At 51.0% G+C, this 25662-nt stretch overlaps 1 protein-coding gene across 1 annotated transcript in view; it reads left to right on the top strand.

Annotated features, from left to right (window-relative positions):
• The window catches only part of egflam (EGF-like, fibronectin type III and laminin G domains), a 190728-nt gene that overhangs the window by 1534 nt on the left and 163532 nt on the right, over nt 1-25662 (top strand). Inside the window, exons 2-4 of the mRNA XM_085968609.1 lie at nt 12640-12746; nt 14535-14621; nt 16177-16203. Of these exons, the coding sequence (XP_085824735.1) occupies nt 12640-12746; nt 14535-14621; nt 16177-16203 (221 nt within the window). The remainder of the gene's footprint in view (nt 1-12639; nt 12747-14534; nt 14622-16176; nt 16204-25662) is intronic.

Raw genomic sequence — 25662 nt, 5'->3', positions numbered from 1 at the left:
GGGGACGGAGCTGATCGGCCATGGGGGGACGAAGCTGATCGGCCATGGGGGGACGGAGCTGATCGGCCACGGGGGGGACAGAGCTGATCGGCCACGGGGGGACGGAGCTGATCGACCATGGGAGGACGGAGCTGATCATCCATGGGGGGGACAGAGCTGATCGGCCACAGGGGGACGGAGCTGATCGGCCATGGGGGGACGAAGCTGATCGGCCATGGGGGAACAGAGCTGATCGGCCATGGGGGGACAGAATGATCGGCCATGGGGGGATGGAGCTGATTGGCCATGGGGGGACAGAGCTGACCTACCCTGGGGGAACGGAGTTGATCAGCCACGGGGGGGCGGAGCTGATCAGTCACGGGGGGACGGAGCTGATCGGCCACAGGGGGGACAGAGCTGATCGGCCATGGGGGGACAGAGCTGATCGGCCACAGGGGGGACAGAGCTGATCAGCCACGGGGGGGACAGAGCTGATCGGCCACAGGGGGGACAGAGCTGATCAGCCATGGGGGGACAGAGCTGATCAGCCACGGCGGGGACGGAGCTGATCGGCCATGAGGGTGACAGAGCTGATCAGCCATGGGGGGACGGAGCTGATCGGCCACAGGGGGGACAGAGCTGATCAGCCACGGGGGGGGACAGAGCTGATCGGCCATGGGGGGACAGAGCTGATCGGCCACGGTGGGGGACGGAGTTGATCGGCCATGGGGGGATGTAGCTGATCAGCCACGGGGGGGACAGAGCTGATCAGCCATGGGGGGATGTAGCTGATCAGCCACGGAGGGGACAGAGCTGATCGGCCACGGGGGGGACGGAGCTGATCGGCCACGGGGGGAACGGAGCTGATCGGCCACGGGGGGGACGAAGCTGATCGGCCACGGGGGGGACGGAGCTGATCGGCCACGGCGGGGATGGAGCTGATCAGCCACGAGGGGACGAAGCTGATCGGCCATGGGGGGACAGAGCTGATCGACCATGGGGGTCTTGTGTGGGACAGTGCAGGTGCTGCTCACTCTCCTGGTTCACTGACAGAAGCAGATGAAAATGTTGCCCCAAACCCCTTCCTCCGGTGGCGGAATGTGTGCCTGTGGTTTGTAAACATGTTGACAGCCTGCTGGTCGCTGAACAGGAAGTTTACAAACAGGATTTAGTGGGAATTAGCTGCTGTAATTAGTTAGAACTCACTGCCCTTTAACCTGTGGGACCTACTGTTAAATCCAGCACCGCCTGTTCGAATCAAAGCCTCTGTACTGTCTCTGTCTCTGTCTTGCTCTCTCTCTCTGTCTCGCTCTCTTTGTCTCGCACTCTGTCTCGCTCTATCTCTGTCTCTCTGTCACTGCCTCACTCTTGTCTCTCTCTCTCTGTCTCTGTCTCTCTGTCTCCTTGTCTCTCTCTGTCTGTCTCTCACTCTCTCTCTCTCTCGCTCTCTGTCTCTGCCTCTGTCTCTCTCTGTCTCTGTCTCTGTCTCCCTCTCTGCCTCTCTCTCTGCCTTTGTCTATCTCTCTTTCTCTGTCTCGCTCTCTCTCTGTCTCTCTCTGTTCCTCTCTCTGTGTCTCTCTTCCTCTGTCTCTATACCTTTCTCTCGCTCTCTCTGCCTTTGTCTATCTGTCTCTGTCTCTTTCTATCTCTTCTCTTTCTGTCACAGCTTTGTCTCTCTATTTTTCCTGTCTCTCTGTCACTCTTTCTCTATCAGTCTCTCTCTGCCTCTATCTTTCGCTCTCAATCTTTTCAGTGTCAGCTGTGACTCAGTGGGTAGCACACTTGCGCTCTGAGTCAGAAGGTTGTGGGGTAAAGTCCCACTCCAGAGACTTGAGAACATAAAGCTAGACTGACACTCCCAGTGCAGTGCTGCTGTCTTTCGGATGAGACGTTAAACCGAGGCCCCGTCTGTTAGATCCGTGTGTTAATGGAGACACGGAATGCAGGAGTTGATTTAACAAGTGTTTACTGAACAAAGTCTGGAGGTGAACTAACAACACAAGACGCTACACAGGCTTATATACCCGAGTGGTCACTACTGGTACTACAGTATACAGGGGCTTCAAAAACATAGTTCCTCTTAAAGGTACATACACTACAATTCCTCCCCTTTTAGATAAATAGTACATAACATTTTAAGTAATCATTAAATAACATTTTTACAAGAACAATAATATACACATTTGCTGAAGTTAATCAATTACAAAATCAGTCTCTCTGGAGGCTTCCTGACTCGGTCCGGATAACGCCTCGGTGGTGTAGTAGGTTCTTTTGGCAAGGTCGATTCGGCTTCAATGCCAGTGTCGGGTTCATCTGGTTCCAGTATCACCGGATCGGAGGTAGATACTATGGGTATCTCTGCTTCATCACTAGGCGTATAGAGTTGTGGTGTAGGTTGTCCTTTTTTGGATGACTCTATGATCTGGTCAGCATGGCGCCTTATTATGCTTTCTCCAATGTCCACGGTATACATCAGCGGTCCTAGTCGTGTGCAAATAGTTCCAGGCTGCCATTTCTCGGTACGGTAGTCCTGGGCCAAAACTGGTTGACCTATCTGGAAGGTTCTAGTTGGCCTTTCATTCATGCTTTGAAATTGCCGGTTCTCTACGTCCCTTCTGATGTTTGGCTTGACCAAATCCAGCCGGCATCTTAGTCTTCTATTGAAAAACATCATGGCGGGGGTTTGGTTTGTAACCACATGTGTTGCATTCCTGTACGCAAACAAGAAGTTATCTACCTTATGTTGTAGATTTATGTCTTCATTACCCATGGCCTTTATGGCCTTCTTGAAGGTCTGGACAAACCTTTCAGCCAATCCATTGGTGGCGGGATGGTATGGGGCGGACATGTAGTGCTTAACCCCATTGTTTTTCAAGAACTTCCTGAATTCTTCGGATACAAATTGCGGTCCATTATCAGAACAGATCTGTTCAGGCAGCCCATTCCTGGCGAATATGGTCCTTAATACTGTGATGGTTTTTTCCGTGGTGGTGGAGGACACCTTTATTACCTCCGGCCACTTGGAGTGTGCATCCACCGCGATTAAGAACATTGAGTCCATAAATGGACCAGCAAAGTTGATATGTACCCTTTGCCATGGAGATGAGGGCCACTCCAATGGATGTAGAGGGGCTTGTGGTGGGGCGTTTTGGACCTTCTGGCACCCTAGACAGCTCTTGGTCATTTCTTCGATGTCTCCATCGATACCTGGCCACCACACAAACGCTCTGGCTAAGTTCTTCATTTTCACTCCACCCAGATGCCCCTCGTGAAGCTCCTTTAGCACTCTATCCTTGAGTTTGGGTGGAATCACCACTCTGGATCCACACATCAAGGTTCCTCGGCACACTGACAGCTGTTCTCTTCTTTGCGAGAATGCTGGCAACAGTGGTTCGCCATGTGCTGGCCATCCCTTCACCGTTAAATCGTAGACTCATGAGAGAGTCGGGTCATTTCGCGTTTCCTTTTCAATGGTAGAATTTGTCACCGGTAGACATTCCACTATGGTCGAGTGGAATATCTCCACTGGGTCCACTGTAGGCGCCTCTTCCACCGTTGGCAACGGTAGGCGCGATAACCCGTCAGCATTCCCATGCTGTTTTGTTCCATTGTACTCTATGTTATATTGGTGTGCCCCTAGGGAAAGGGACCACCTCTGTAGCCTTTGCGCTGTCATAATGGGAACGCCCTTTTTAGGGTTGAATATGGAGATGAGGGGTTGATGGTCAGTCAACAAGGTAAATTTTTGTCCGTGTAGGTAATGGTTGAATTTCTTCACCCCCCACACCAGGCTGAGTGCCTCCCTGTCGATCTGGGCATAGTTACGCTCAGCTGAGTTCAATGAGCGTGACGCAAAAGCTATCGGCCGCTCCGAGCCATCAGGGAATCTATGCGATAATACTGCTCCCACGCCGTAAGGGGATGCATCGCGCGCCAGTCTGATTGGCAGTGATGGGTTGTAATGTGCCAACACTTCCCTGGACGTGATCAAGCCTTTGCATTTATGGAAGGCACGTTTACAGTCTTCGCTCCATTTCCAAACTACTCCCGTTTGTAGCAGCGCGTTAAGCGGGTGCAGAACCGTCGACAAGTTTGGTAAAAATTTATGATAGTAATTTACTAATCCCAGGAACGACCTTAATTGTGAGACATTTTCAGACGCTTGGGCCTTTACGACCGCTTCAATTTTTTCAGGTGACTTATGCAACCCTTCTTCGTTAATGACATGGCCACAATATGATATTTGTTTCTGGAAAAATTCGCACTTGGGGCGATTTGCTCGTAGGCCCCGTTCTCTCAGCCTCGTGAGCACCTGCTCCAAGTTGGCAAGGTGCTCGTTTCGTTTTCTCCTGTTACAAGGATGTCGTCTAGGTAGCATTGAGTCCCCGGAATCCCTTACAGGACCTGCTCCATAGCTCTTTGCCAGATAGCCGGAGCTGATGCCACTCCGAAAACCAGTCGATTGTACTGGTACAGGCCTTTGTGTGTGTTTATCGTGAGATACTTTTTAGAGGCTTCCTCAGCCTCCATCTGTAGATATGCCTGTGCTAAGTCAATTTTGGTGAAACGTTTCCCTCCGGATAGTGAGGCGAAAATATCTTCTATCCTCGGAAGAGGATACTGTACCGTGTGAAGAACCGGGTTTACAGTCACCTTGACGTCCCCACAGATGCGAATTTTTCTCTGTTCTTCAGATTTATCATTATTCAACGTTTTCTTCATGACCGGGATGATGGGTGTTGCCCACTCGCTCCAATCTACCTTGGATAACACGCCTGCTTTTTCCAAATTCTCCAGCTCTGCCTCGACGGCTGGACGAATTGCGTATGGCACCGGCCTTGCCTTAAAAAACTTGGGAATTGCTGCATCTTCCACTTTTATTGAGGCGGTGGCGCCTTTCAGGATTCCTAGTTCCTGTTGAAACACTTCTTTGGCATTAGCCAAGATTTCTTTTAATCGTCCAGGTATGACATCATCATCGTTTTTTTTCTTACTGGTCACCGTCAGTGCCTGAATGGAGTGCCAGTCTAAACGTATCTTTCTGATCCATTCACATCCCAACAACGGTGGACCACCATCTTGCAGAACGTATAAATACAACTTCTGTATTTCCTTGCCGTTGTATACAACAGGCACCCTTATTTTCCCTCTGGGGTATACTTTCTGCCCCGTATATGTTTTTAAGACAATGGATGTGTCTTTCAAAGGTATATGCGGAAATAGCCGCTCGTAATCCCGTCGACTCATGACAGTCAGAGCTGATCCTGTATCTAGCTCCATTTTGACTGGGGACCCCGCTATCATGAGGGTAACCCACAAGGTCTGGTAATCTTCTTTGGCAATTACATTATGTAATTTGAGACGGCTTAGTCTCTTGTTTCCGGAGTCGCTATCGCTCTTCTGGTCTTCGGAGCTACTGTCCGTCATCATTTGTACCTTTCTGTACTTTTCCTTATTGACCTTTTTACTGTCAGCGGATTTCTTTCCAGATCTGCATACACGTGCAATGTGTCCCATCTTTCCGCATTGCCTGCCTGCTTTGTCCTTGAACCAGCAGTCCTTCTGGTCATGGGTGGATCTGCCACAGTGATAACATCTCTCGAAACCCCGTGTCATTTCATGGGTGCTGAAGTCCTGTGGCTTTTGCTGTATCTCTGCAGCTCCTCTTGCTGCTGCTTCGTATGATACAGCCACACTGAAAGCCTTGTCCAGTGTTAAATCTTTCTCAGAAAGTAGTCTTTTCTGTGTTCCTTCACTTAGGAGACCGCAGACGAATTTGTCTCGTAGAGAATCTGCCAGTCCTGCCCCGAATTGGCAGTGCTTTGACAGCTTTCGTAATTCGGTGAGGTAATCAGCGTTACTTTCATTCTTGTGCTGATTCCTCCTGAAGAATTTGAATTGTTCCGCTATCAGCAGCGGTGTTGGGTTTAAGTGCTCCTGTAAGGTATCAACAATCTCATTAAAATTCTTGTCCATCGGTTTGGCTGGAGTGATCAAGTTTCGTAACAGCCCGTATGTCCTTGCGCCCATCAGATTTAGAAGTACCGATGCCTTTTTATCATCCGCTACTTCATTCGCCTTGCAATATACCTCCACTCTTTCCACAGATGTGGTCCAATCTTCTATATCACTATCGAAAGCAGTAATATTGCCAGTCTTCGGCATCTTGAAAATCTAAAATGGCGCTTCCCGCGCTTTTCCTCCGTCCCTGATGGATCAAAATGGCGCCTCCCGCGCTTTTCTTTCTTCCCCGCCGAGTTAAGATGGTGCCTCCCGCGCTTTCCCGCCGCTGCCGCTGCTGCCAACGCTGCTCTCCGCGGTTCCCGTTGCGACCTGCAGCTTTTCGCAGTATTTCTATTTTTTTTATATATCGCTTCAATATTCTCTCCGTAATTGAAGAACCGTTCCCGTCGTGGAGCAGGCCCTCTGCGACTTTTTTTTTATATAGCGCTTCAATAGTTTCTCCGTTACTTAGAGAACCATTCCCGTCGTGGGGCGGACCCTCTGGGACTTTCCCCTCCCTCTGCTCGGTCCGAACGCCGACCTGCTTTGCAGCACCGGCCGTGCCCTGAGTGCTCCACCCTCTCTCTCTCTTTGCTTCTGCTTCCCGACTCGCTGCCCGGCCCCGTTGCAGAGCCACCCGATCGAGCTCTAGCCCGCCGCAGCCCAGGAAGGATCAATGCACTACCTGCCACCAGCCCGTTTAGCTGGGGAAACCACAGACTGGAGACCAAGCCTGGCCCTCGTATTCGAGTTTCTTCGAGTTATTTTTTCTTGCTTCTGGCTTCGACCTTCGTCTGAGGAATCGATCCCCTTGAGGTGCTGCCGAATTGCAGGTAAGTTCGTTTCTAACTCGTCGCCACTGTTAGACCCGTGTGTTAATGGAGACACGGAATGCAGGAGTTGATTTAACAAGTGTTTACTGAACAAAGTCTGGAGGTGAACTAACAACACAAGACGCTACACAGGCTTATATACCCGAGTGGCCACTACTGGTACGAAAGTATACAGGGGCTTCAAAAACATAGTTCCTCTTAAAGGTACATACACTACACCGTCAGCTCTCTTGGGTGGACATTCAAGATCCCATGGCACTATTTCGAAGAAGAGCAGGGGAGTTCTCCCCGGTATCCTGGCCAATATTTATCCTTCAACCAACACACCAAAAACAGATTATCTGGTCGTTGTCACATTGCTGTTTGTGGGAGCTTGCTGTGTGCAAATTGGCTGCCGCATTTCCCACATTACAACAGTGACTACGCTCCAAAAAGTGCTTGATTAGCTGTAAAGCACTTTGAGAGGTCTGGTGTTTGTGAAAGGCGCTATAGAAACACAAGTCTTTCCTTCTGTCACTACATCAACTCTGTCTCTTTATTCTCTCTCTCCTGATTGTGTCGCTATCTGTTTTTCTGCTCCTCGCTCTCTTTTTCTTTCTCCTTTTCTCTCTCTTTCTCTACCTCTTCCCTCACTCCCTCGCTCTCGCTCTCCCTCTCAGCAGTGAGGGACCTCCTCAACGTGGCCCCCACAGCACAAAGCTGCCCCAGATTAAGCACCAATCGCTCAGCGAGCTCCCGAGAGCTGGGGGCTGTGGGAGTTCGCACTGATTCAGCAGGGGTTATTTTTCGGTTCAGGTTAAGGTACAGTATTTAATCTTTAAGGAGGTGGGAGGAACAGGACCAAAAAACATACAGGTTGCAGACGGCATTCGGTCCTCAAAGGTACGGGGCTGATTGGCTGGGGGGGGCGGGTGGGGGTGAAGCTGACTGGTGCTGTACCTGTACAATAGCAAAATAATGCGGCTGCTGGAAATCTGAAATAACAACAGAAAATGCTGGAAACACTCAGCAGGCCAGGCAGCATCCGTGGAGAGAGAAACAGAGTTAACGTTTCAGGTCTGGGACCCTTCATCAGAACTGGAAAAAGCTGGAGATGTAACAGATATTAAGCAGGTGCAGAGACCGGGGCGGGGGGGGGGGGGTGGTTTGCTGGGAGGGGAGGAAGGAACTGAAGGAATATCCTGTGCTAAGGTGGGAGGCAGGAAAGATAAAATGCAAATGGGGATGGCAAAATCATACAGCCTGAAAAATGAGGGCAGGGGTTATAGTCTGAAATTGTTGAACTCGATGTTGAGTCCAGAGGGCTGTAGAGTGCCTAATCGAAAGATGAGGTGCTGTTCCTCGAGCTTACGCTGAGCTTCGTTGAAACAATGTAAGAGGCCAAGGATGGTGAGGTCAGAGTGGGAGTGAAGCGGAGAATTAAAATGACAGGCGACCGGAAGCTCAGGGTCACCCTTACGGACTGAACAGAGGTGTTCCGCAAAGCGGTCGCCCAATCTGCGTTTGATCTCCCCAATGTAGAGGAGACCGCATCGTGAGCAGCGAATACAGTATACTAAATTGCAAGAAGTACAAGTAAATCACTGTTTCACCTGGAAGGGGTGTTTGGAGCCCTGGACAGTGGGAAGGGGAGAGGTATAAGGGCAGGTGTTGCATCTCCTGCGCTTGCACGGGAAGGTACCGTGGAGAGGGGAGGGGCTGTTTGGGGTGATTGAGGAGTGGACCAGGGTGTCGCGGAGGGAGCGGTCCCTTCGGAATGCTGAAAGGGAAGGGGAGGGGAAGATGCATTTGGTGGTGGGATCATGCTGGAGGTGGCGAAAATGACGGGGGATGATCCGTTGAATGTGGAGGCTGGTGGGGTGAAAGGTGAGGACAAGGGGAACCCTATCGTGGTTCCGGGAGGGAGGGGCAGGGGTGAGAGCAGAAGTGCGGGAAATGGAACGGACACGGCCAAGGGCCGTGTCAACCACAGTCGAGGGGAATCCTCGGTTGAGGAAAAAGGAAGACATGTCGGAAGCACTGGTATGGAAGGTGGTATCATCAGGACAGATGCGGCGGAGATGGAGAAACTGGGAGAATGGAATAGAGTCCTTACAGGAAGCGGGGTGGGAGGAAGTGTAGTCCAGGTAGCTGTGGGATTCAGTGGGCTTGTAGTGGATGTTTGTCAATAGCCTATCCCCAGAAATGGAGACAGAGATGTCAAGGAAGGGAAGAGAAGAGTTGGAGATGGACCATATGAAGGTGAGGGAAGGGTGGAAATTGAAAGTAAAGTGAATGAAATTTTCTAACTCGGGGCGGGAGCAGGAAACGGCACCGATACAGCCATCGATGTACCAGAAAAAGAGGTTAGGGAGGGGACCTGAGTAGAACTGGAACAAAGAATGTTCCACAGGTCCCATGATAGCTAGGGCCCATGCGAGTTCCCATAGCAACACCTTTAATTTGGAGGAAGTGAGTGGAGTCAAAGGAGAAGTTGTTCAATGTGAGAACAAGTTCAGCCAGGCGGAGGAGGGTGGTGGTGGATGGGGACTGGTTGGGCTTCTGTTCAAGGAAGAAGCGGAGCGCCCTCAGGCCATCCTGGTGGGGGAATGGAGGTGTAGAGGGATTGTACGTCCATAGTGAAAAGGAGACGGTTGCGGCCAGGAAACTGGAAACTGTTAAAGTGGAGGAGGTCATCGGAAGAGTCACGGATGTAGGTGGGAAGAGGCTGGACAAGGGGAGAAAAAATAGAGTCGAGATAGGAAGAGATGTGTTCCGTGGGGCAAGAACAGGCTGAAACGATGGGTCTACCAGGGCAGTCCTGTTTGTGGATCTTGGGAAGGAGGTAGAAGCGGGCTGTGCGGGATTGGGGGACTATGAGGTTGGCGGCCATGGAGGGAAGATCTCCAGAGGAGATGAGGTCAGTGACAGTCTTGGAAACAATGGCTTGATGTTTGCTAGTGGGTCATGGTCCAAGCGGAGGTAGGAGGAGGTGTTGGAGAGTTGGCATTCAGCTTTCGCATGGTAGAGGTCAGTTCGCCAAACAACAACAGCACCACCCTTGTCAGCAGGTTTAATGACAATGTCGGGGTTGGATCTGAGAGAATGGACTGCTGCAAGTTCAGAGGGAGGTAGGCTGGAGTGAGTGAGGGGAGCAGAGAAATTGAGATGGCTGTTTGCAATGAAAAGATCCAGAGAGGGTAAGAGGCCAGGGGGAGTGGTCCAGGTAGAACGGGAATTCTGAAAGCGGGAGAAAGGGTCAGCCGTGCGGGGGGAAGACTCCTGGCCAGAGAAATGGGCACGGAGATGAAGGCGACGGAAAAAGAGCTCAGCATCGTGCCGAGCTCGAAATTCATTGAGATGGGGGCGTAAGGGAATGATGCTCAGGCCTTTGCTGAGGACTGATCGTTCGGGGTGGGAGAGGGGAAGGTCAGAGGGGATAGTGAAAACATGGCAGGGGGTGAGATTGGAAGAAGCGGTTGGGGTCAGACAAAAGTGAAGGGGAAGAAGGCTCCTGGGAGTGTTTGATGGGACAGTGTAGAGGGAGCTTTACTCTGTATCTAACCCGTGCTGTACCTGCCCTGGGAGTGTTTGATGGGACAGTGTAGAGGGAGCTTTACTCTGTATCTAACCCGTGCTGTACCTGCCCTGGGAGTGTTTGATGGGACAGTGTAGAGGGAGCTTTACTCTGTATCTAACCCATGCTGTACCTGCCCCGGGAGTGTTTGACGGGACTGTGTAGAGGGAGCTTTACTCTGTATCTAACCCGTGCTGTACCTGCCCTGGGAGTGTTTGATGGGACAGTGTAGAGGGAGCTTTACTCTGTATCTAACCCGAGCTGTACCTGCCCTGGGAGTGTTTGATGGGACAATGTAGAGGGAGCTTTACTCTGTATCTAACCCGAGCTGTACCTGCCCTGGGAGTGTTTGATGGGACAGTGTAGAGGGAAGAACGAAAGACAGACTTGCATTTCTACAGCGCTTTTCATGACCTCAGGATGTCCCAAAGCGCTTTACAGCCAATGAAGCACTTTTGAAGAGTAGTCACTGTTGTAATGTAGGGTAATTTTGACTGTCAGCCGTGGCTGAGTGGGTAGCCCTCTCGCCTCTGAGTCAGAATGTTTGTGGGTTCATGGTCCCACTCCAGAGACAAAAATCCAGGCTGACACCCCCAGTGCAGTGCTGAGGGAGTGCTGCACTGTCGGAGGGGCAGTACTGAGGGAGTGCTGCCCTGTCGGAGGGGCAGTACTGAGGGAGTGCCGCACTGTCGGAGGGGCAGTACTGAGGGAGTGCTGCACTGTCGGTGGGGCAGTACTGAGGGAGTGCCGCACTGTCGGAGGGGCAGTACTGAGAGGGGTGCTGCACTGTCGGAGGGGCAGTACTGAGGGAGTGCTGCACTGTCGGAGGGGCAGTACTGAGGGAGCGCTGCACTGTCAGAGGGGCAGTACTGAGGGAGCGCCGCACTGTCGGAGGGGCAGTACTGAGGGAGCGCCGCACTGTCGGAGAGGCAGTACTGAGGGAGTGCTGCACTGTCGGAGGGGCAGTACTGAGAGTGCTGCACTGTCGGAGGGGCAGTACTGAGGGAGCGCTGCACTGTCAGAGGTGCCGTCTTTCGGATCAGACATTAAACCGTCTGCTCTCTCAGGTGGATGTAAAAGATTCCACAGCACTTTTTCGAAGAAGAGCAGGGGAGTTCTCCCAGTGTCCTGGGCAATATTTATCCCTCAATCAACATAACAAAAACAGATTATCTGGTCATTATCACATTGCTGTTTGTGGAAGCTTGCTGTGCACAAATTAACGTCCGCGTTTCCCACATTACAACAGTGACTACACTTCAAAAAGTAGTTCATTGGCTGTAAAGCGCTTTGGGGTGTCCTGAGGTGGTGAAAGGTGCTATATAAATGCAAGTCTCTCTTTGTTTTATTTATATTTTCAGTTTTCTTTTTGTTCCTGCCCCTCAATGACTAGACCCAACAAGTGGATTTATGTCCCCGGCGTCTCCGATTAAAACAAAGGCAACAAAACTCATGCGGCCAGCAAATGCTCACCATCCAATGGAACAAGAATTTAATTCCCCCCCCCGCTCAACACTCGCCCCACCCCCCCTCCACTGCCCAAGGTTGAGCAGTCTCGGCCTATACTCATTGGAGTTTAGAAGAATGAGAGGTGATCTTATTGAAACATTAGATTCTGAGGGGGCTTGACAGGGTAGATGCAGGGAGGATGTTTCCCCTCGTGGGGGAATCTAGAACTAGGGGGCACAGATTCAGAATAAGGGGTCGCCCATTTAAATCGGAAATTAGGAGGAATTTCTTCTCTCAGAGGGTCGTGAATCTTTGGAATTCTCTTCCCCAGAGAGCTGTGGAGGCTGGGTTATTGAATATATTTAAGGTGGAGATAGACAGATATTTGAATGGTAAAGGGGTCGAGGGTTATGGGGAGCGGGCAGGGAAGTGGAGTTGAGGCCAAGATCAGATCAACCATGATCTTATCGAATGGCGGAGCAGGCTCGAGGGGCCGAATGACCGACTCCTGCTCCTACGTCTTATGTTCTTATCTCCCCAAAGGCACTCCCAGTGAACCATGTGCTACGTATTTAAGTGAGCCTTCCCCTTACATTATGTTGTGCGGTCAACTCCTTTGTGGGGCAGACAGGGATCCTGATGTCAAGGCACTGGGACCCTGGTGGAACCACCTCTGGCTGGGTGCTATGTAACCGTGTGGTGAATGGAACCGCAATTAGCCACAGGTGGTTCACGTATGGGACCACACTGTGATAGAGGAACGATTATGAGTTTGATATCTTGCATCCTTGTTCTTACCAAACATCTTCTCTGAGACAGACCGACCGAGCCCCCCGCAGGACATGCAGCTGGAAGCCCTGAACTGTACGGCCTTCCGAGTCCGATGGAGAGTGCCCCGTCGCCACAGCGGCATCACCAGATACACGGTAAAGGAAACGGCATTTCTAGATCAAGGGAATCCTGGTCCAGGTGGAACGGGCTGTGAATTGGGTCGGGGTAATAAGAGGGAATATCAATAATTGATGTCATTCCATTATTGCTTTTCCACCAAGGAAGCTCTTCTGGTCATTGAAGTGGCCCCTGGCAGCAGATTGAGAGCCCCTGGTCACGGTCATGCTCATGGCTGGAGATGGGGGTCCGCTGGTCATTGACTTGGCCCCAGGGTGGAGATGTGGGACCACTGATCATTGACTTGGCCCCAGGGTGGAGATGTGGGACCACTGATCATTGACTTGGCCCCAGGTTGGAGATGTGGGACCACTGATCATTGACTTGGCCCCAGGGTGGAGATGGGGGTCCATTGATCATTGACTTGGCCCCAGGGTGGAGATGGGGGTCCACTGGTCATTGACTTGGCCCCAGGGTGGAGATGGGGGTCCACTGATCATTGACTTGACCCCAGGGTGGAGATGGGGGTCCACTGATCATTGACTTGACCCCAGGGTGGAGATGGTGGACCACTGATTATTGACTTGGCCCCAGGGTGGAGATGGGGTCCACTGGTCATTGACTTGGCCCCAGGGTGGAGATGGGGGTCCACTGGTCATTGACTTGACCCCAGGGTGGAGATGGGGGACCACTGATTATTGACTTGGCCCCAGGGTGGAGATGGGGTCCACTGGTCATTGACTTGGCCCCAGGGTGGAGATCGGGGGGGTCCCACTGGTCATTGTCCTGGCCCCTGGCTGGAGAAGGAGGGTGATCAGGAGTTTGTCCACCTCCTGGCTGGAGACAGAAGGTGCCCTGGTCACTGCTCTGGAGAACGAGGATCTTCTGGTCATTGTCCTTTCTGCTGGGTGGAGAAGGAGGACCCCCAGGTCATTTTCTGGGCTCTGGGTGGAGAAGGAGGGTCCCCAGGTCATTGTTCTGGCCTCTGGCTGGAGGAGGAAGATCTTCTGGTCATTGTCCTGGCCCCTGGGTGGAGAAGGAGGGTCCCTTGGTCATTACCCTGGCCCCTGGGTGGAGAAGGAGGGTCCCTTGGTCATTGTCCTGGCCCCTGGGTGGAGAAGGAGGGTCCCCTGGTCATTGTCCTGGCCCCTGGGTGGAGAAGGAGGGTCCCCTGGTCATTGTCCTGGTCCCTGGGTGGAGAAGGAGGGTTCCTTGGTCATTACCCTGGCCCCTGGGTGGAGAAGGAGGGTCCCTTGGTCATTGTCCTGGCCCCTGGGTGGAGAAGGAGGGTCCCCTGGTCATTGTCCTGGCCCCTGGGTGGAGAAGGAGGGTCCCTTGGTCATTACCCTGGCCCCTGGGTGGAGAAGGAGGGTCCCTTGGTCATTGTCCTGGCCCCTGGGTGGAGAAGGAGGGTCCCCTGGTCATTTTCTGGGCTCTGTGTGGAGAAGGGGGGTCCCCTGGTCATTACCCTGGCCCCTGGGTGGAGAAGGAGGGTCCCTTGGTCATTGTCCTGGCCCCTGGGTGGAGAAGGAGGGTCCCCAGGTCATTGTCCTGGCCCCTGGGTGGAGAAGGAGGGTCCCCTGGTCATTGTCCTGGCCCCTGGGTGGAGAAGGGGGGTCCCCTGGTCATTCTCCTGGCCCCTGGGTGGAGAAGGGGGGTCCCCTGGCCATTGCCCTCTGTGAGGAAAGATTGGGAGATTGCAATCTCCTGACTGGAGTGGGGTCCCATAAGGGAAGGGGATTTGGAAAAGTGGAAACTTTCACTAAGAATATTTGAAACCAAACTGACCGAGTTACACTCCTCTTAAACTGTGTCTGTGATTCCAGGTACAGTACGCAGAGATGAAGAGTAACAAGCCTGTACTGCCCAAGATAGCTCGAGATCTGCTGTTCAGCCTGGACCATCACAGCAGGGTTAGTACCTGGGTTTGTAAGGGGATGGTTGGATATATTTACCAATAAGGGTTGGTCCATAGAATGAAAAAGGCAATGTGAGTTCATTATCCTCTGTAGTCATGTAATAATTGTCAATAGTTGGCCATGTAATTGTGATTATGGAAGTCCTGAGAAAGAGCAATCAGAGTGCCTTCCCCCACGCTTAAAGGGATGACGTTTCATTGTACTTGCCCCAACAGCAAAGTTCCCCCTTTTAACCCCTGTGTTTTGTTGGTTATAACATCCCTTCGCACCATCTAACCCTATCAAATCCTCAATCATCTTAAACACCTCAACTAGATCACCCCTTAATCTTCGATCCGAGCCTCGTCTGTGTGACCTGTTCTCATAATTTAACCCTTTTCGCCCCGGTATTATTCTGGTGAATCTGCACTGCACCCCCTCCAGGGCCAATATATCCTTTCTGAGGTGCAGGGCCCAGAACTGAACGCAGTGTCCAGATGGGGTCTGACCAGAGGTTTACACAACTGTAGCATAACTTCCTCCCTTTTGTATTCCAGCCCCCTTTAGATAAAGCCTTTTAAAATTATTTTTTGTACCTTTCCACTCGCTTTTAGTGATTTCCCTCTAAAGCCCCCTCTATTAAGAACATCAGAATTAGGAGCAGGAGTCGGCCCTTCGAGCCTGCTCCGCCATTCAATGAGATCATGGCTGATCTTCTACCTCAACTCCATCTTCCTGCACTATCCCCATATCCCTTCATTCCCTTAATATTCAAAAATCTATCGATCTCCATCTTGAATATACTCAACGACTGAGCCTCCACAGCCCTCTGGGGTAGAGAATTCCAAAGATTCACCACCCTCTGAGTGAAGAAATTTCTCCTCATCTCAGTCCTAAATGGCCGACCCCTTATTCTGAGACTGTGACCCCTGGTTCTAGACCCTCCTGCCAGGGGAAACATCCTCCCTGCGTCTACCCTGTCAAGCCCTGTAAGAATTTTGTATGTTTCAATGAGATCACCTCTCATTCTTCTAAACTCTAGAGAATATCGGCCTAGTCTACTCAATCTCTCCTCATAGGACAATCCCCCCCATCCCAGGAACCAGTCTGGTGAACCTTCGTTGCACTCCCTCTATGGCAAGTATATCCGTCCTTAGGTAAGGAGACCAAAAATGTACACAATACTCCAGGTGTGGTCTCACCAGGGCCCTATATAATTACAGTAAGACGTCTTTACTCTTATACTCAAATCCTCTTGTAATAAAGGCCAACACACCATTTGCTTTCCTAATTGCTTGCTGTTCCCTAACAATCTGGCTCAGCCCCAATCCCCGAGTAGCGGCCCTTACTGCCCCAGCATGACATGTCCCAACTCCCAGTGTGGCCTCAGTGGGAGCAGTTTTGTGTTCCGGGTCCATGAAGTGTTTATAATGAGAAGAGCGAGGGAGAAGCAGTGACTCCGTGGGGGAGTCCGTGGCTATCCACAGCTAAATCCCCACAGGGCTAGTTCTGTAGGAAGCTGGGCTGTTGAGTGTTGGCTAAGATTATAATTTATATTTCTGTTTTGCAGGATCAGATGAAAATCCCACAACCATATGTAAGTCTGTAAATGATATTTTTTACCCTTTCCATTGCATTTTAGCTTCCATGGTAATATTCTTTTGTTACTGATGTAAGAAAACTACTAGGCACTTGGTCTAAGCGTTAAACAAAGCTTTAATCAACTGTTTTACAATATGTAGGTCTAGTTGTGTCCTTCACTAGTTCCTGTTAAGAATGTCCTGCGCAAGCTGGGCCCGTGCCCGAGTATTTATACTCTCCCTGGACAGCGCCACCCGCAGGCCGCTCAGTTGATTCATGTCAGTTACCCCTAGACTCGACTATTCCAACGCTCTCCTGGCCGGCCTCCCGTCTTCCATTCTCCGTAAACCTGAGCTCATCCAAAACTCGGCTGCCTGTGTGCTAACTCGCACCGAGTCCCGTTCATCCATCACCCACTGTGCCCGCTGACCTACACCGGCTCCCGGTCCGGCAACACCTTGAATTTAAAATTCTCATCCTCGCGTTCAATTCCCTCCATGGGATCGCCCCCATCCTATCTCTGTAACGCCCTTCCAGCCCTACAACCCTCCAACCCTCCAAGATCTCTGTGTTCCTCTAATTCTGGCCTCTTGTCCATCCCGATTTTCATCGCTCCACCATCGGCAGCCGTAGTTTCAGCTGCCTGGGTCCTAAGCTCTGGAATTCCCTCCCCAATCCTCTATGTCTCTCCCTCTCCTCCTTTAAGACGCTCCTTAGAGTCATAGGCCTAGAAATTGAGTAGCCTTAGCGCCGCATTTGAGGCGCTAGAGGGCCTAGCGCCGGAGTAATGGCCAGTTTAGAAATTCCCTGGGGCCCTAGAATCGGCGGTAGACCGGTTGCGCTGCGCCGGCACCGATGACGTCATCGGTGTGCGCAGCGTCCCGGTTGCCATGCCGACGGGCCCCAGCGCCGAAATTCAGTTGCGGCCGCCTCGCCCGTGGCAGCCGCAACTAAGACTCTGGCAACAGAGTCTTACATCAGTTAGCGCCTGCGCCTTAAGGTCGCGCGGCGGCCGGCCACTTTCCCGCCGGCCGCCTGCCCGCACCTCCCTCCCCGGACTCCTCCACCACCCCCCCCGCGGAACAGATGCTTCCGGGCTGCGAGCCCGGCACTTCCCCGAGGTGCCGGGCTCATTTTTCTGATGAGTTTACCGGCCAGCGGGTGGGTGCAGGCAGCTCCTCCTTAACTGAAGGAGGAGGCCTGCACTTCCCGAGCCTGCCGCACCGCATCGGGCGCCGCAGCGCCGGAATAGCGCCGCAAAGCGGCAGGTAGCGCCCATTTTCAGGCGCAAACACCCTTCAGTAGCGCCGGCAGCCGTTTGGGCGCGGCGCTACTGAATTTTTAGCGCGCGCAGGGGGACTTAGCGCCAGCGCTAACTTTCCGGCGCTAAAGCCCTGGCGCGGCGCCAACTGAATTTCTAGGCCATAGAGTCCTGGGGCTGAAAATTCAGTAGGGTTAGCGCCCATTTTGCGGTGCTAGAGGGCCTAGCGCCGCAATGATAGCCGTTTCTGAAATTCACTTCGGCGCTGCCATCGGCGTTAGCCGATTGCGCTGCGCCGGCACCGATGACGTCATCGGTGTGCGCAGCGTCCCGGTTGCCGTGGCAACGTGCCCGAACGCCGAAATTCAGTTGCGGCCGCCTCGCCCGTGGCAGCCGCAACTAAGACTCTGGCAACCGAGTCTTACACAAGTTAGTGCCGGCGCATTAAGGTCGCGCGGCGGCCGGCCGCTTTCCCGCCGGCCGCCTGCCCGCACCTCCCTCCCCGGACTCCTCCACCCCACCCCCCACAGAACAGATGCGTCTGGCCTGCAAGCCCGGCACTTGTCCGAGGTGCCGGGCTCATTTTTGAAAAAATCAAATGGCCAGCGATCGGGTGAAGGCAGCGCCTCCTTAACGGGAGGAGGGGGCCTGCACTTCCCCAGCCTGCCGCACCGCATTGGGTGCCGCAGTGCCGGATTAGCGCCGCAATGCGGCACTCAGCGCCCATTGGGAGGCACTCACACCCACCAGTAGCGCCGGCAGCCGTCTGGGCGCGGCGCTACTGAATTTTTGGCGCGCGCAAGGGAATTAGCGCCAGCGCTAAATTTCCGGCGCTAAAGCCCTGGCGCGGCGTCAACTCAATTTCTAGGCCATAGAGTTTTACAGCACAGAAAGAGGCCCTTCGGCCCATCGTGTCTGCACCGCCCATCCATCCCTGTCCAGTCTAATCCCATTTTCCAGCATTTGGTCCATAGCCTTGTATGCAATGGCATTTCAAGTGCTCATCCAAATGCTTCTTGAATGTTGTGAGGGTTCCTGCCTCTACCACCCTTTCAGGCATTGAGTTCCACATTCCAACCACCCTCTGGGTGAAAAAGTTCCTCCTCAAATCCCCTCTAAATCTCCTGCCCCTTACCCTGAATCTATGCGCCCTTGTTATTGACCCCCCTACTAAGGGGAAAAGTTCCTCTTTATCTACCCTACCTATGCCCCTCATCATTTTGTACACCTCAATCAGGTCCCCCCTCAGCCTTCTTTGCTCCAAGGAAAACAACCCCAGCCTGTCCAGCCTCTCTTCATAGCTGAGGCGCTCCATCCCAGGTAACATCCTGGTGAATCTTCTCTGCACCCTCTCCAAAGCAATCACATCCTTCCTATAGTGAGGCGACCAGAAATGCACACAGTACTCCAGCTGTGGCCTCACCAGCGTTTTGTACAGCTCCATCATAACCTCCCTGCTCTTATATTCTATGCCTCGGCTAATGAAGGCAAGTATCCCATATGCCTTTTTAACCACCTTATCTACCTGTTCCGCTGCCTTCAGGGATCTATGTACATGTACACCAAGGTCCCTCTGACCCTCTGTACTTCCTAGGGTCCTACCACTCATTGTGTATTCCCTTGCCTTATTTGTCCGTCCAAAATGCATCACCTTAGAACCTACCTCACCTGTCCTAATATTTCCTTATGTGGCTCAGTGTAAAATTTTGTCTGATGAAGCTCCTGTGAAGCACCTTGGAGCATTTTAATACATTAAAGGCGCTATATAAATGCAAGTTGCTGCTGTTGTTGTGACCCTGGGATTTGAACCTTTCACCTTGGTGGACTCGTTGGTTTGGATCCCGTTTGTCAATTTCTTCAACTTGGTCACTTTCCAATGTGATTAATCTCTTATTCACGGTGAACAGGAATGTCAGCTTGGCTCAGTTGGTAACCCTCTTGCTCATGAGGAATTCCTAGAGTGTTTACGGGATGGTTTCCTGGACCAATATGTCGAGGAACCAACTGGAGATCAGGCCATTGTAGACTGGGTATTGTGTAATGAGAAAGGATTAATGAGCAATCTTGTTGTGCGAGGCCCCTTGGGGAAGAGCGATCATAATTTGATAGAATTCTTCATTAAGATGGAGAGTGAAGTAGTTGACTCAGAGACTAGGGTCCTGAATTTAAATAAAGGAAACTATGACAGTATGAGGCGCGAGTTGGCTAGGATGGATTGGGGAACATTACTTAAAGGGTTGACGATGGATAGGCAATGGCAAACATTTAAAGATCGCATGGATGAACTACAGAATTTGCTCATCCCTGTTTGGCATAAAAATAAAACAAAAAAGGTGACTCAGCCGTGGCTAACAAGAAAAATTAGGGATAGCATAAGATCCAAGGAGAGGGCATATAAATTGGCCAGAAAAAGCAGCAAACCTGAGGATTCGGAGCAGTTTAGGATTCAGCAAAGGAGGACAAAGGGATTAGTTAAGAGGGGGAAAATAGAATATGAGAGTAAGCTAGCAGGAAACATAAAAACTGACTGTAAAAGCTTCTATAGATATGTGAAACGAAAAAGATTGGTGAAGTTAAGCATAGGTCCCTTGCAGTCAGAATCAGGGGAATTTATAAAGGGGAACAAAGAAATGGCAGACCAATTAAAAACATACTTTGGTTCTGTCTTCACAAAGGAGGACACAATTAACCTCCCAGAGATGTCAGGGAACATAGGGTCTAATGAGAGGGAGGAATTGAATGAAATCAGTATTTGTATGGAAATGGTGTTAGGGAAATTGATGGGATTGAAGGCTGACAAATCTCCAGGGCCTGATAATCTACATCTTAGGGTACTTAAGGAAGTGGCCCTAGAAATAATAGATGCATTGCTGGTCATCTTCCAAAATTCTATAGACTCTGGAACAGTTCCCATGGATTGGAGGGTAGCTAATGTAACCCCACTATTTAAAAATGGTGGTAGAGAGAAAATGGGGAATTATAGACTGGTAAGCCTGACATCGGTAGTGGGGAAAATGCTAGAGTCCATTATAAAAGATGTGATAGCAGAGCACTTCGAAAAGAGCGACAGGATCGGACAAAGTCAACATGGATTTACAAAAGGTAAATCATGCTTGACTAATCTACTGGCATTTTTTGAGGATGTAACTGATAGAATAGATAAGGGAGATGTGGTGTATTTGGACTTTCAGAAGGCTTTCGATAAGGTCATGCATAAGAGATTAGCGTGCAAAGTTAAAGCACATAGGATTGGGGGTAAGGTACTGACTTGGATAGAGAACTGGTTGGCAGACAGGAAGCAAAGAGTTGGAATAAACGGGTCTTTTTCCGAGTGGCAGGCAGTGATTATTGGGGTGCCACAGGGATCGGTGCTAGAACCCCAGCTATTTACAATATATATTAATGATCTAGACGAGGGAACTAGATGTAATATCTCCAAGTTTGCAGATGACACAAAGCTGGGTGGGCGTGTGTGCTGTGAGGAGGATGCAGAGAAACTCCAGTATGATTTGGACAGGTTGGGTGATTGGGCAGAGGCATGGCAGATGCAGTATAATGTGGATAAATGCGAGGTTAGCCACTTTGGTGGCAAAAACCAGAAGGCAGATTATTATCTGAACAGCGATAGATTGGGAAAAGGGGAAGTGCAACGAGACCTGGGTGTCCTTGTGCATCAGTCACTGAAGGTAAGCATGCAGGTGCAGCAGGCGGTTAAGAAGGCAAATGGTATGTTGGCCTTCATAGCGAGAGGTTTTGAGTAAAGGAGCAAGGATGTCTTGCTGCAGTTGTACAGGGCCTTGGTGAGACCACACCTTGAGTATTGTGTGCAGTTTTGGTCGCCTTATCTGAGGAAGGATGTTCTTGCCATGGAGAGAGTGCAGCGAAGATTCACCAGACTGATACCTGGGATGGCAGGAATGACGTATGAGGAGAGATTGGGTTGATTGGGCTTATATTTGCTGGAGTTTAGTAGAATGAGAGGGGATCTCATTGAAACTTATAAAATTCTAACAGGACTCGACAGACTAGATGCAGGAAGGGTGTTCCCGATGGCGGGAGAGTCCAGAACCGAGGGTCACAGTCTAAGGATAAGGGGTAAGCCATTTAGGACAGAGATGAGGAGGAATTTCTTCACCCAGAGAGTGGTGAACCTGTGGAATTCTCTACCACAGAAGGCAGTTGAGGCCAATTCATTAAATATATTCAAGAAGGAGTTAGATATATTTCTTAAGGCTAAAGGGATCAAGGGATATGGGGAGAAGGCAGGAACAGGGTACTGAATTTGGATGATCAGCCATGATCTCATTGAATGGCGGAGCGGGCTCGAGGGGCCGAATGGCCTACTCCTGCTCCTATCTTCCATGTTTCTATGTTTCTACGGGTTCAAGCCCCACTCCAGGATTTGGGCACATTTGATGTTGGCTGACACTGTGGTGTAGTACTGAGGGAGTGCTGCATTGCCGGAGCTGCCGTCTTTTGTACGAGTCTTTAAATCAAGGCTCCGTCTGTCTGTTTAAAAAAAATAGTTTTCGGGATGTGGGCGTCACTGGCAAGGTCGGCGTTTATTGCCCACCCCTAGTTGCCCTTGAGAAGGTGGTGGTGGGTCTTTTTCTTGAACCGCTGCAGTCCGTGTGGTGAAGGTGCTCCCACAGTGCTGTTAGGAAGGGAGTTCCGGGATTTTGACCCAGCAACAATGAAGGATCGGCCGATATATGTCCAGTTGGGGATGGTATGAGACTTGGAGGGGAACTTGGAGGTGGTGGTGTTCCCATGCGCCTGCTGCCCTTGTCCTTCTAGGTGGTAGTGGTCGCGGGTTTGGGAGGTGCTGCCGAAGAAGCCTTGGCGAGTTGCTGCAGTGCATCTTGTAGATGGTACACACTGCAGCCACGGTGCGCCGGTGGTGGAGGGAGTGAATGTTTAAGGTGGTAGATGGGGTGCCAATCAAGCGGGGCTGCTTTGTCCTGGATGGTGTCGAGCTTCTTGAGTGTTGTTGGAGCTGCACTCATCCAGGCAAGTGGAGAGTATTCCATCACACTCCTTACTTGTGCTTTGTAGATGGTGGAAAGGCTTTGGGGAGTCAGGAGGTGAGACACTCGTTGCAGAATACCCAGCCTCTGACCTGCTCTTGCAGCCACGGCATTTATAAAGAAAGAGAGATTTGCATTTATATAGCGCCTTTCATGACCTCAGAACATCCCAAAGGACTTTGCAGCCAATGAAAGTATTTTTTGAAGTGTAGTCACTGTTGTAATGTAGGAAACGCAGCAGCCACTTTGCGCACAGCAAGCTCCCACAAACAGCAATGTGATGATGACCAGATCATCTGTTTAGTGATGTTGGTTGAGGGATAAATATTGGCCAGCATTCTTCAAAAAATTGCTGTGGGATCTTTTACATCCACCTGAGAGGGGAGACGGAGCCTCGGATTGACAACTCATTGGAAAGATGGAACCTCCGACAGCGCAGCGCTCCCTCAGCACTGCACTGGAGTGTCTGCCTAGATTTTTGTGCTCAAGTCTCTGGAGTGGGACTTGAACCCACAATGGTAGCAACAACTTGTATTTATAAGATGCCTTTAACGTAGTAAAACGCCCCAAGGTTCAGCACAGGAGGATTATAAGACAAAAATATTTTGACACCGAACCACATAAGGAGAAATTAGGGCAGGTGACCAAAAGCTTAGTCAACGAGGTAGGTTTTAAGGAGTGTCTTAAAGGAGGAAAGAGAGGTAGCGAGGTGGAGAGGTTTAGGGCCCAGGCAGCTGAAGGTACGGCCACCAATGGTGGAGGGATTATAATCAGGGATGCTCAAAAGGGCAGAATTAGAGGAGCGCAGATATCGCGGGGGGATTGTGGGGCTGAAGAGATTACAGAGATAGGGACTGGTGAGGCCATGGAGGGATTTGAAAACAAGGATGAGAATTTTTAAATCGAGGCATTGCTTAACCGAAGCCAACGTAGGTCAGCGAGCACAGGGGTGATGAGTGAGCGGGACTTGGTGCGACTTCAGACACAGGAAGCCGAGTTTTGGATGACCTCAAGTTTATGTAGGGTAGAACGTGGGAAGCCAGCCAGGAGTGTGTTTGGAATAGTCAAGTCTAGAGGTAACAAAGCCAGCTTTCTGACTCAGAGGCGAGAATGCCACCCACTGAGCAATGGCTGACACCTTATGTGGATAAAGATCCTCCTTCATATTGTCTAACCCATTATAGCCAAATATTATTAAACTTCTCTTAACCAGAAGTGCATTGACTAAATATGGAGTTGCTGACAGAGTCTGTTTTGTGCAGGTGTTTCGCAGTGTGTGGTGTTCAGTTGTTTCGCAGTGTGTGGTGTTCAGGTGTTGTGCAGTGTGTGGTATCCAGGTGTTTTATAGTGTGTAGTATCCAGGTGTTTTACAGTGTGTGGTATCCAGGTGTTTTATAGTGTGTGGTATCCAGGTGTTTTACAGTGTGTGGTGTCCAGGTGTTGTGCAGTGTGTGGTGTCTGGGTGTTTTGCAGTGTGTGGTGTCCAGGTGTTTTACAGTGTGTGGTATCCAGGTGTTTTACAGTGTGTGGTGTCCAGGTGTTTTGCAGTGTGTGGTGTCCAGTTGTTTTGCAGTGTGTGGTGTCCAGGTGTTTTGCAGTGTGTGGTATCCAGGTGTTTTGCAGTGTGTGGTGTCCAGTTGTTTTGCAGTGTGTGGTGTCCAGGTGTTTTACAGTGTGTGGTGTCCAGGTGTTTTACAGTGTGTGGTATCCAGGTGTTTTATAGTGTGTGGTATCCAGGTGTTTTACAGTGTGTGGTGTCCAGATGTTGTGCAGTGTGTGGTGTCTGGGTGTTTTGCAGTGTGTGGTGTCCAGGTGTTTTACAGTGTGTGGTATCCAGGTGTTTTACAGTGTGTGGTATCCAGGTGTTTTGCAGTGTGTGGTGTCCAGTTGTTTTGCAGTGTGTGGTGTCCAGGTGTTCTACAGTGTGTGGTGTCCAGGTGTTTTGCAGTGTGTGGTATCCAGGTGTTTTGCAGTGTGTGGTGTCCAGGTGTTTTATAGTGTGTGGTGTCCAGGTGTTTTGCAGTGTGTGATGCCCAGGTGTTTTGCAGTGTGTGGTGTCCAGGTGTTTTGCAGTGTGTGGTGTCCAGGTGTTTTGCAGTGTGTGATGCCCAGGTGTTTTGCAGTGTGTGGTGTCCAGTTGTTTTGCAGTGTGTGGTGTCCAGGTGTTTTGCAGTGTGTGATGCCCAGGTGTTTTGCAGTGCATGGTATCCAGGTGTTTTGCAGTGTGTGATGCCCAGGTGTTTTGCAGTGTGTGGTGTCCAGGTGTTTTGCAGTGTGTGGTGTCCAGGTGTAGTGCAGTGTGTGATGCCCAGGTGTTTTGCAGTGTGTGGTGTCCAGGTGTTTTGCAGTATGTGATGTCCAGGTGTTGTGCAGTGTGTGATGTCCAGGTGTTTTGCAGTATGTGATGTCCAGGTGTTTTGCAGTATGTGATGTCCAGGTGTTGTGCAGTGTGTGATGTCCAGGTGTTTTGCAGTGTGTGGTGTCCAGGTGTTGTGCAGTGTGTGATGTCCAGGTGTTTTGCAGTGTGTGATGTCCAGGTGTTTTGCAGTGTGTGGTGTCCAGGTGTTTTGCAGTGTGTGGTGTCCAGGTGTTGTGCAGTGTGTGATGTCCAGGTGTTTTGCAGTGTGTGATGTCCAGGTGTTTTGCAGTGTGTGATGTCCAGGTGTTTTGCAGTGTGTGGTGTCTAGGTGTTTTGCAGTGTGTGATGCCCAGGTGTTTTGCAGTGTGTGGTGTCCAGGTGTTGTGCAGTGTGTGATGTCCAGGTGTTTTGCAGTGTGTGGTGTCCAGGTGTTGTGCAGTGTGTGATGTCCATGTGTTTTGCAGTGTGTGGTGTCCAGGTGTTGTGCAGTGTGTGATGTCCAGGTGTTTTGCAGTGTGTGATGTCCAGGTGTTTTGCAGTGTGTGGTGTCCAGGTGTTGTGCAGTGTGTGATGCCCAGGTGTTTTGCAGTGTGTGATGTCCAGGTGTTTTGCAGTGTGTGGTGTCCAGGTGTTTTGCAGTGTGTGATGCCCAGGTGTTTTGCGGTATGTAATGTCCAGGTGTTGTGCAGTGTGTGGTGTCCAGGTGTTTTGCAGTGTGTGATGCCCAGGTGTTTTGCAGTGTGTGGTGTCCAGGTGTTTTGCAGTGTGTGATGTCCAGGTGTTTTGCAGTGTGTGATGCCCAGGTGTTTTGCAGTATGTGATGTCCAG

This window comes from Somniosus microcephalus, chromosome 1 (assembly GCF_052327205.1).
Source record: "Somniosus microcephalus isolate GS21.2 chromosome 1, FLI_Smic_1.0, whole genome shotgun sequence".
Lineage (NCBI taxonomy): Eukaryota > Metazoa > Chordata > Chondrichthyes > Squaliformes > Somniosidae > Somniosus > Somniosus microcephalus.
Note: the sequence above shows the minus strand (reverse complement) of the source record. Positions and strands in the feature narration are given on the sequence as shown.